Genomic DNA, 10,476 nt, shown 5'->3' on the forward strand with positions numbered 1-10,476 from the left:
CATACCCATCCCTCTTGGGAAAGTGAGGAAAACCCTTCTGCTTGAGGGTGAGGAGGAGTTCTAATTTCATGGCAGGCAGTGAAAAAGAGCTGAGGGGAAAGGGACTTGTTCTGTTCCTGCTATTTAAATTTATTCCCTTCACCTTACTGACCCTCACTCACAGCAGCTCCAGCAACGTGCCCTTCCACTTCATGCTTTTCTCCCATTTGCTTAGTCCTTTATTCATCAGCAGTAGCTGTTGCATGCACTGGTTTCTCACACTGTTAGCCAACACACATGCTACTTCAGGCCCCACACCTTCCCGTATTTAGGAACAAGGAATAATAGTAACCTTTTGCTGATCGCATACCCATTGCTGATGGCAAGCAGGATATGGCCCACAAGCTGCCAGCTCTTGAAGTCATGCATGTAGGGTTTTAAGGTGTAATCCTTTCCTTGTAAGGAGGTACCAGTTGAGGAATGTTACCTTCCTAACACATTGTTGTCATGCTGATGCTTCTTATCAGTACAGGCTGGGCCAGCTCCTTAGATCATCATCGACTCCACACTTCTTTTCTATGACAGATTGGTGAGAGCTTTTCCACAGCTTAGCTGTACAAATGGACAAGATCTGCTTGTTTCTCTGGAAGGATGTAGCTTTCCTTTTTTACTTTTGGCAGTGGGTTCACTTGGTTTCTCTTCTGATACCGCACTAACAGTGCAGAGAGGAAATGCCTACAGGCATGTTCTTTTCAGGGCACTCTGTGAACCCCAGCACAAAAGAGAATGAGGTTGTTGAATGCCCACTTGTGCCCTGCTCGCTTGAGAGAACACAGCCTGTGTGACTGAGCTGGCTGTTAATTGTTTTTCCTTTGCTGAGCTGGGGTTCTTGCCCTTGTTTCCCCAAGGCGATTTGCTTTCTCTTTCTCTGTGTGCTGCATATTTTTACTGACCCAGACTTCTCCATTTCCCATGCAGTTATTCTATAAGAATGGGCAACCCTTCCCTGCTCACCGGCCTGTGGGGCTGCGAGTTCACATCTGCCATGTGGAGCTAGCAATTGATATTCCTGTAACCCAGGAAGTTCTTCAGGAGCCTAATTCCAATGTGGTGAAAGTGGCCTTCACTGTGCGCAGGGCTGGGAGATACGAGATCACTGTAAAACTCGGTGGCTTGAATGTGGCCTACAGCCCCTACTACAAGGTGTTCCAGCCAGGTAAGGTCTAAGTGGCCCAGTAATGGTTTAACGTAGATTCGGAGGTACTGGAGGCAGTTAGGTAGATGTGTTTCCAGCTAAAATAAGTAGGTGACAGGGAAAGGGTTACCTGTCATCATTTTCCTCTTGCCACGTGGAGATCCCAGCAATAGACCCGTGAATAAAACATACTTGTGACTGCCTGTACGTGGCAAAAGAGAAACTGCCTTAGAGAATAAGTCATTAATGCTGCTTGAACTCCCTAACCACTTGTGTCATGTTCTCCATTTTGTACTCTCTTCTACATGATCCACCTAGCAGTCAAGAGAATGAATTTTTGTGAAAGTATCGTGTTGTTTGTATCCAGATTGGAAATGCTGTCGTGATTTGACTCTTTTCCTCTTTTGAATACCCTACTCTATTCTTTTAAGTTCCTGGAGCAGTTGATACCTTTTATTATACACTTCTTTAAATACATTTCTTTTTTAGCCATTTTAAATTGTTTCCTTTTACTTTTGTTTTTTTGACTCCAATGGGCATGTTTTCTATTTCATGTCCATGTTCACTGAAAGTACCTGCGTTACATTGCATTGTGTTGATGATCTTTCAGGGTCCCTTCCAACTCCTAATATTTTGTGATTCTGTGAACACAAAGCTTGCTAAGATAGCCCTTTAGAAAGAGGGAGCTCAGATTCAACTCGTGTACTCTCCAGGCTGAAGTTTGTGTGGTAAGCTGTGTCTGCAGGGTTCCTTGACTTGTGCTTTGTATCTGCAGTGGGAGCAAGTTCTTGAAGGTTAGAATGGAGGAAAGAGCATTCTTTAGAGGGCTAGTAACTGGGTTTGCTTTATCAGTATTAAATTTCTGACCCAATGCAGATCCTGTGCACCACACCATGTATTTCAGTGCTCAGATGCTTTGTTTTTTGCAGGTAGGGCCATAGAATGTGTTTAGGTTTGATCCATTTTCATGGGAATTGTGTCTGTAGTTGCTTTTCCTTTGCTCTTTAGCTTCACCGTGGAATTTGTTTAACTCTAAACTGTTGTTGTCTGCTTCAGGTATGGTGGTTCCCTCCAAAACCAAAATTGTCTGCCATTTCTCCACTCTGGTGCTGACCTGTGGGCAGCAGCACACTCTGCAGATAGTTCCCAGAGACGAGTATGACAATCCCACCAGCAATTCTGTGTCCCTTATAGATGAGCACAATTACAGCCTCTCCATCCATGAGGTGAGTGCAACCCTATCCCTTGCTGCTTGACTTCAGGTGAGCTAGAGAGCCCCCTTTATTAATTTGTTTTCTGTTTAGCTGGGTCCTCAAGAAGAAGAGAGCTCTGACGTTGTATTTGAGAAGTCTGTGGTGTCCAATCGGCAGACTTGTGAAGTGTTTTTCCGGCTCACCTTGCACTGTAGGGGCTGTTTCCACGCCTGCATCTCCTACCAGAACCAGCCCATAAGCAATGGTGATTTTGACATCATTGTTCTAAGTGGTGAGTCAAGAGCTACTCAGGATTCGTTCTCCAGGTGTCCTCTTACAAGATGCTTTGCACGCTCATGCAGCAGACCTAAATGTGGCTTCCCTGCAGGCTAGCCATGCTTAATTGCTTGAGGAATGCCTATCCGTTTGAAAATGCTAAGGTAAATGAAATTGCTGCTGACAAGGGAGATCGGTGAAGGCTGATATTCTCTGTTCCATCAGCAGATAAAAGCACTTGTGTTTTTTTCCCCTATCACAGGAGGTTTACCTCTGAAATTAAGCAATTTTTATTGCTTGCTAGAACTTGGCATCTGAACCACACTGTGAGCGAGCCAGTTATGTATTGTACATTAACTTGTATGGGTGAAGAACACTGCATGTAACCAAAGCGCTATTTTTCTTTTTTAATTTTATTTTTTCCTTGCAATTTTGTAATTCCTGGATTCTTCAGGAGTCAGTCAGTCTGCAGTGTGGCTGTCAGGTGGCTATGTCTTCAGGCTGGTGCTCTGAGACAGAGGTTCTGTGTGCCTTTTTCCTTGAACCAGTTGGCACCTGAAGCCAGGACAGACAAACTGCTGTCTTGAAATATTTTCCTCCCACTCCTGGGTTCTCTTTATCAGAGTTTCACATGGCAAGGTTTTCCTTTGGATGTGCAGCCTTGTCTTTAAAATCGTAGTAACTACTTTGGTGGTGGTCTGTGGATTCTTTCTATTTTTTGATTCTGCTCTCCATTTAGATTTACACAACTCACTTGTGTCTGTTTCTCTCAGAGAACGAAAAGAACATTGTCGAACGCAATGTGTCCACCTCAGGTGTCAGTATTTACTTTGAAGCCTACCTTTACGATGCTCCTAGTTATACCAACACTCAATGGCAACTTCCACCAACGCACCTGAGCTCCTCCCAGCGTCGCCCTTCTACTGCAACTGAGGATGAAGATGAGGATTCTCCCTCTGACAGCCAAACCCCTGAGAAAGTGAAGAAACCTAAAAAAGTGTACTGCTATGTGTCACCTAAGGTAGCTATCACAAAGTTAACCACTCTTGAGTGCATGTTTAAAACACACTACAACTGAAGAGCTTCCTTGTGCCCTGTATCTTAGCTGCAGGTTTACGTGACTTAGATTTGGCTAAAAAAGGTTTGCCTAAGGCTAGACAGCAAATGTGGAGCTCGTGACTGAGAATAATGTTTAAATGCTCCTTGAAGTTTTAGGACTCCATGTGTGTTTCTAGGTCTGATCCAAAGCCTACTGGGAATTTTCTCCCTGATTGTCCAGTAGATATTCTGTTTGCCTTTGCTTTGCCCTGGTCAGGTCAGACGTGTGATTCCCTCTCTGTTTCCAGTACTTGTAGATCAGAACTTAGAGGAAGACACTCCTCAGATTTTGTCTTTGTCCTGTTTCTTGAATGTTTCAGGGAAAAACAAAAGGGAAAAAAAATAGAGGACAAAGGGTAAATGTGTAAGTAGAGGAAACAGGATTCAAGCAATTCAAGAGAAACTTACAGTTCTCTTATAGTAAGACTATGTTAAAAGAGACTGTTACCCCTTATTATTGCCTATGAGCATTCAGGGAAACTAGAAAGAAAAGTCCGCTAAATCTACTAATTAATTTAAATTCACTTTGTTAATCTGTCCATCTGAATGCATTCTGAAAAATGCAGTGATTAATATCAAAGTGAAAAACTAATCCAGGAGTTGCTTTCCTGACAGAGAGAAAGAGGGCTGTGAAACAGGTCTAGGATGCAGAGTGTTGCTAGAGATTTCTAGATCTCTGCTGCAGAACGGACTCTGGGAATGAGTGATGGGTCCTCGTGAGCTCAGCATCCTTTCAACCTGGGGATATCATTCTGGATTTTTATACCTCTTCTGTTGCATTACCTGGTAAACGAGATCACCAGAAGTGGGTACTGCTGCAGGTTCCTTTTAGGTACCAAAGTTCTTAATGTGATCCTGATGCTTAAATAATTGCATCCCTGGATATATCTCTATATCTACCTGGAGCATCTGTCCTGTACAGTAGATAACTGTCACTATGCTGTCATTTCTTTGAGGGGTTGCTCTTCAAATTTGCTTTGTTTCTGGAGGAATGCTGCTCGTCAGTTTTTCCAGTCATTGCAGCTAGAACAGACTTGTGCAGGAAATGGTTTTGTGTTTTGTCTAAAGATTTCATCTTAGCTTGCTCTCCAAAAGGCGACAGTTCCACAGTTGGGAGTTATTTGTTCTGGCAGAAATATATTAAGAAGAATGTTCTTCAAATCTCCTGGATTTAGCAATTGCAAGAGTTTTTAAAAAGTTGTTTGAAATGGTTGTGAAAATTAGGTGGCAGTAGCAATAGTTCTGTTAGACAGTGACTTTTTCCAAAACCTTTTTGTCAGTGCGTTACAATCTTGTCCTGAATTCAGCCTCTCAAGTGTACTTAACGTTACTTTCCAATTAGGCTGGTGATGTTCTGCTGAACACAGTGGCTTACTGCTGTAAATTCTGTGTCGTGCTGGGATCCCATGTGTCCTGAATACACGCAGTTAAGTCTTACTGACAAGTTGCTTACAGTTCTGTAGAGCTTGAAAGGTTTTTATGTATTGAGCCAGAAGAAGATGTCACCAAAAGTTGCAGAAACCTGTCCCTGGGGTTGGAGGGAGGTCTGGCCTTATGGATCTGTCCTGTGCCTCATGTGTTTCAGGGACAGTCCTTCACAGATGTGACCTTTAATATTTTCTTTTCCTTGTGGTTACTCAGCAATTCTCAGTGAAAGAATTTTACCTGAAGATCATTCCGTGGCGCCTTTACACCTTTAGAGTGTGTCCTGGCACAAAGGTGAGCCTCTTCGCAGGTAGCAGTCGCTGCACCTCCGTGTTGTTAGCTTATGGTCTTTGTGAATGACAGTCTGAGTTGTTGGTTTATTTTTCCTTTTGAAGAGAAGGGCTTCCACCCACAGAGCAACATTTTGTTGTGCAGAATTCAAACTCTGGAATTCCCTCTCGATGCCTAAATTCTGCTAATATTTAAGAATAGTAGCTAGTTGTATCAATCCTTCCTGCCTTTGATGCAATGCTAGGAAAAATCTCGTTTGCTTTTTGCATTTCTCTTGTTTGTATTCCTCATAACCTTGCTAAAATGCTGTGATTTTGTCCACTGAAGCCCCCTAGGCTAGGGTGTGAAGTTTGAAGCAGCCTCCTGACTGGAGTCTGGATGCTTGAAATAATGTTCCTGTTAATTGCATCCTGCATGGGTGAGCAGAGCAAGTCTTAGAGCACAGGTGGTGTTGCTCTGTCTACTGAACATACTGTGCCTTCTGCATGATGGGTTTACCCTTTCTTGCATCTTTTTGCTGCTAGTTTTCATACCTTGGTCCTGACCCTGTGCACAAATTACTGACACTGGTGGTGGATGATGGGATCCAACCCCCTGTGGAGCTCAGCTGCAAGGAGAGGAACATCTTGGCAGCCACTTTCATTCGCTCTCTGCATAAAAACATAGGTAAAGGGGCGGTGAGGTGGGTACAGTAGTCAGGAAGTTAGCACATAAATCTGCTAGTTTCCCCAAGGAATGAAGATTGCCAGCACTGAATGACCTTTGATGAGCACTCTGATTCCTGGAGTCTTGTGTTCTCTTCCTGTTGGTGCTTCCAGTGAATGTATTTTATTATGCCAGCTGTTCCTTTTCAGTTTGGCTTTTCTGTCAGGCTCTTTGAAAGTGCACCTGTGAGTATCTGAATGTCAGCAACACTAACTGCATACTGCCTTTAGACTTCTGTCTCCAAACCTTGCTCGTCCTTGGGCTGTGAAGCTGACCTGTGCAGTTAGTCTTAGGAATGCCTTCTAGATGTGTGAGGTGTTGAGAGCTCAGGCCTGACCCGAGTTGTCACTGTTCTCAGGAGGCTCAGAGACCTTCCAGGACAAAGTAAACTTCTTCCAGCGAGAGCTTCGTCAGGTGCACATGAAAAGACCTCATTCAAAGGTGACGCTGAAGGTCAGCCGGCACAGCCTGCTGGAGTCGGTGAGTGCATAGGTCACTTTGCTTAAACCCAGTGCTTCCTCCTTCCTGTTTCTTCTGCTCAGTGCCTACAGAAATCCAAACTGGCATGTGCTAGGGCAGCCACACTAAAAAGGGTCAGCCCCTCTGTTTCAAGGCAGATGCCAGTAGACAGCTTGAGATGGGAAAAAGAAAATTAAAATCTAAAGGTGGTTCCTCTGTGTCAAGGTTTAATATTGTGTGGGATGCTGTGTACCTTCTCTACAGCCAGTTAGATCAGACCAGTTTCTTAAATAATTAGGAAACTTTGGCTCTGATAAATTTTTAAGGAACTCATCGTGGAGTAAATTGAGCCCTGAGAGATATCTAGGTTAAATACATGCAGAGCCTGGAAAAGCAGGAAATCTGCTGGTGCAGTTCTGTCCCTGCTCTGCATTGGAACCTGAGGCCCAGAGAGAGACTGTCTACCTGGACCGGATTTGGGAGCAGAACCTAGAGCTGTTGAGTCTTTATCTACTGTTTCTCTGGTACGGAGCCATTCGGCGAGGGAAGCTGTCAAGTCAGGTGTTACTGAGCTGCATACATGAAACTCTTGCATCAACAGGCTTCTAGTGGGGTTCAGTGTGATGATGATAAAATATCTGTAGAGTCTGAGTTAAATCTTCACCGATGCTGACCTGAGCTGATGTGTTTCCAAAATCAGACTTAAGAAATAGTCATGCGTATAATAGAGTTCTTAGCTGCCATTCTGAGTACTGTGTACACAGGGCAGGCGGTTACCCTGACTTATTGTTTCCACATGTGTCTCACAGTGGTAATGTTATAAAGATGGAAAAGAACATTTCTGGGGAAAGCAGGAGTGACTGGGATTTTCCTTGATTTACACTCAGTAAATCTATTTTGCAATATTTTCTGCACTTATGAGCTTGTAGCGTTAGTGAGATTGTTTCAGTTAATAGCTTGCTGCAAAATAACTTCACATCTAAACAGTATTTCCATGAGTATCTTTTGCCTCTATTTTGGAAATTTCTGCACTGTCATGAGCGCTGGTGTTACAGCCTGGTAAGACAAAATAAATAACGTGCTGTAACAATAATAAATGTAAGCTTTAGTGTCCAGGTCTGCCAGGCACAGTGAATGTGACCAGTGTGTTTAGCCCAGAGGTGTGACTGGCCTGATTCTCGAACCTATTTGAAGATTGGCTAAGCCGAAGCTACCTGTACGACTGAGGGCTGCTGTGCAGCTTTTAAAGTTTTCTTTAACTGGAATCAGAATTGGGACACAGGAAGTTCTAGATACTTGAAATACTTTGTTACTTTTTTGCATTGTGACTTGCTTTAAGTATGAACTCGGTGAACTCTTCGAGATATTTTCTGATGCTCTCTGAAACGTTCCTTTTGAAAATCTAACTTGTGGGCTGAGTGCTTTACAGAAATTGCTCCTTCCCACAGGCATTTTAATTCTTTAAACAGTACTGTGGTGCAGCCTTGAGAGGGATATGACTGTGCTGTGCTAAGACATCACTGGTTTTAAGATGAGCTGTATTTATGTGGATAATGTGTCTCATTAGAAAATGAGGAATTGGCTTCTGTGGCTTTGGACAAATAAGAATTAGACCTCAGAAGTTCCTAATTCTCGGTTTTATACTTTAGAGTACTAGACTGTGTCTTGGTTTTTATATTGCTTAAATTGCCCAGCCACATGTGCAGGATTGCATAGTGGTTACTGGGTGCCAAGCACTAACGGCTGCTGCTAATATATTTTTTTTTCTCCCTAGTCTTTTAAAGCAACACGGAATTTTTCTGTTTCTGACTGGAGCAAAAACTTTGAAGTGATTTTTCAGGATGAAGAAGGTGAGTTATCCTGTGAATACATTTGAGGAGCAGGTAAAAGGAGTGCCAGTGGAGTGGTTTTAGAAATTCTGTTTTCTTGTAGCATGCCTGTCCTTTCTGGCTTGCCAGCCCTTTTACTTTCTCACAGGTGTTAGTGAAGTATCCTGCTGGTGCAACTCTATCCCTACTTTACATAGGGACCTGAGGCCCAATAAAAAATATTAGGACTAGGTTTGGGAGCAGGCCCTAGAGTTCTGGAGTCCCTGTCTAATGCTTTTTTGCTATGGAGCTGTTCACTGCAATGAGCTCTCATGTCGGGTAATACTGAGCAGCATGCAAGAAACTCTTGAACTAATGACCCATGGATGACCAAGCTTGTTTTGTTTTGTAGCTCTGGACTGGGGAGGTCCACGCAGAGAGTGGTTTGAGCTCATCTGTAAGGCGTTGTTTGATACCACCAATCAACTCTTTACCCGCTTTAGTGATAATAACCAGGCCTTGGTGAGTCTGCAGTTCCTATGCTGAATGCACAGAACTGTGTGCATTGATATGCTACTGGTTAAATAACGCTGATGCTAAATTCAGTAAGTGGTGTGCAACCTTACCTGTTCTTTAGCTTGCCTGCACAGTCACTTCCAGTGCCTTGCTTCAAGCTTTCCTTAATGATCTTCACCCCCTGAAGTGTCAAAGAACTGGCTGGATGAACAGCAGAGGGTGGCCAGACAGCAGGGAAGGCTGGATTTCTGGGCAAGAGGAGGTGGCATTAGAGGCTTTGTTGGGTCTGAGTGTTGTAGAAGCAGTTTCTGGTCTCACACAGCTTCTGGCCTGTGCATGTGAAACATTTTGTATTCTTCCTAGGCAGGCTCAGGCATTTTATTTCTATTGCCTGTCTTTGAGGATATTACACTAAATCTTCTGGGACAGGCTGAGATGCAGTGACTCAAACTGGTCTGATATTTGCTATTTGTGCTAGGCTTGTCTGGTACTTGAAAATTTAATTTTGCTTCCTCTTTGCAGGTGCATCCAAATCCAGGGCGTCCCACATATTTACGACTGAAAGTATATGAATTTGCAGGCCGCCTAGTAGGAAAGTGTCTTTATGAATCCTCTCTGGGAGGTGCTTACAAACAACTGGTCCGAGCTCGCTTCACCCGATCCTTCCTGGCTCAGATCATAGGACTTCGTATGCATTACAAGGTAAAGCCTCCCAGCCATGTCTGAAGCCTATACTGGCTCTCCTTCTCTCCTCTGGGGAGAGGTTGAATGTTGGTGTAGTAGAAGCAGATCCAGAGTTCTGGTTAACAATGTATGGTTTGTTTTGTTTTTCTTTTCTTCCCTCCAATGTCCCTGTCTTCTTTTTCTTTCACACAGTATTTTGAAACAGATGACCCAGAATTCTATAAATCCAAAGTTTGTTTCATACTGAACAATGATGTGAGTGAGATGGATCTTGTTTTTGCTGAAGAGAAGTATAGCAAAACAGGACAGCTGGAGAAGGTAAGGGAGGCAGTTCCTGAAGGTGGGACAGTTTAACCCCTTCTGCCTCTAGCAGAAGAGGAGGGGAGGCAGAGAACCCTGCTATGTGCCCCTGAAAATTGAGCTTGCTTTGGGCATTTACTCCTTGCTTGGGTTTATTCTGGTTAGGAGTTGAGGTTTGGGGAATGCTGCTGGTCACACTCACGTCAAGTGCTCTCCTGTTTTCAGGTGGTGGAACTGGTGACAGGAGGAGCCCAAGTACCAGTGACCAATGAAAACAAAATCTTGTATCTAAACCTGCTTGCGCAGTACAGGCTGGCCAGTCAGGTCAGAGAGGAGGTGGATCACTTCCTGAAAGGTAACACGCTGTCTGCTCCCCTCTCCTTTCTGCCTTCATGTCCCAGGGGGTAGCACTTGCTGCTCTTCTCTTCTCTCCTCTTCTCTTCCAGGTCTTAATGAATTAGTTCCTGAGAACCTCCTGGCAATTTTTGATGAGAATGAGCTTGAGGTAATTGCTGCCTCCCTAAGCATCTCTACCTTTACTTTCCCT

General features: G+C 43.8%; 1 protein-coding gene across 1 annotated transcript in view; it reads left to right on the forward strand.

The window, feature by feature from the left end:
• The window catches only part of AREL1 (apoptosis resistant E3 ubiquitin protein ligase 1), a 15,678-nt gene that overhangs the window by 3,070 nt on the left and 2,132 nt on the right, over nucleotides 1–10,476 (forward strand). Inside the window, exons 4-16 of the mRNA XM_010191995.1 lie at nucleotides 958–1,195; nucleotides 2,231–2,400; nucleotides 2,479–2,659; nucleotides 3,417–3,664; nucleotides 5,383–5,460; nucleotides 5,982–6,123; nucleotides 6,521–6,642; nucleotides 8,396–8,471; nucleotides 8,842–8,951; nucleotides 9,468–9,647; nucleotides 9,822–9,947; nucleotides 10,155–10,284; nucleotides 10,376–10,434. Of these exons, the coding sequence (XP_010190297.1) occupies nucleotides 958–1,195; nucleotides 2,231–2,400; nucleotides 2,479–2,659; nucleotides 3,417–3,664; nucleotides 5,383–5,460; nucleotides 5,982–6,123; nucleotides 6,521–6,642; nucleotides 8,396–8,471; nucleotides 8,842–8,951; nucleotides 9,468–9,647; nucleotides 9,822–9,947; nucleotides 10,155–10,284; nucleotides 10,376–10,434 (1,860 nt within the window). The remainder of the gene's footprint in view (nucleotides 1–957; nucleotides 1,196–2,230; nucleotides 2,401–2,478; nucleotides 2,660–3,416; nucleotides 3,665–5,382; nucleotides 5,461–5,981; nucleotides 6,124–6,520; nucleotides 6,643–8,395; nucleotides 8,472–8,841; nucleotides 8,952–9,467; nucleotides 9,648–9,821; nucleotides 9,948–10,154; nucleotides 10,285–10,375; nucleotides 10,435–10,476) is intronic.

This window comes from Mesitornis unicolor, unplaced genomic scaffold (assembly GCF_000695765.1).
Source record: "Mesitornis unicolor isolate BGI_N332 unplaced genomic scaffold, ASM69576v1 scaffold29049, whole genome shotgun sequence".
NCBI lineage: Eukaryota > Metazoa > Chordata > Aves > Mesitornithiformes > Mesitornithidae > Mesitornis > Mesitornis unicolor.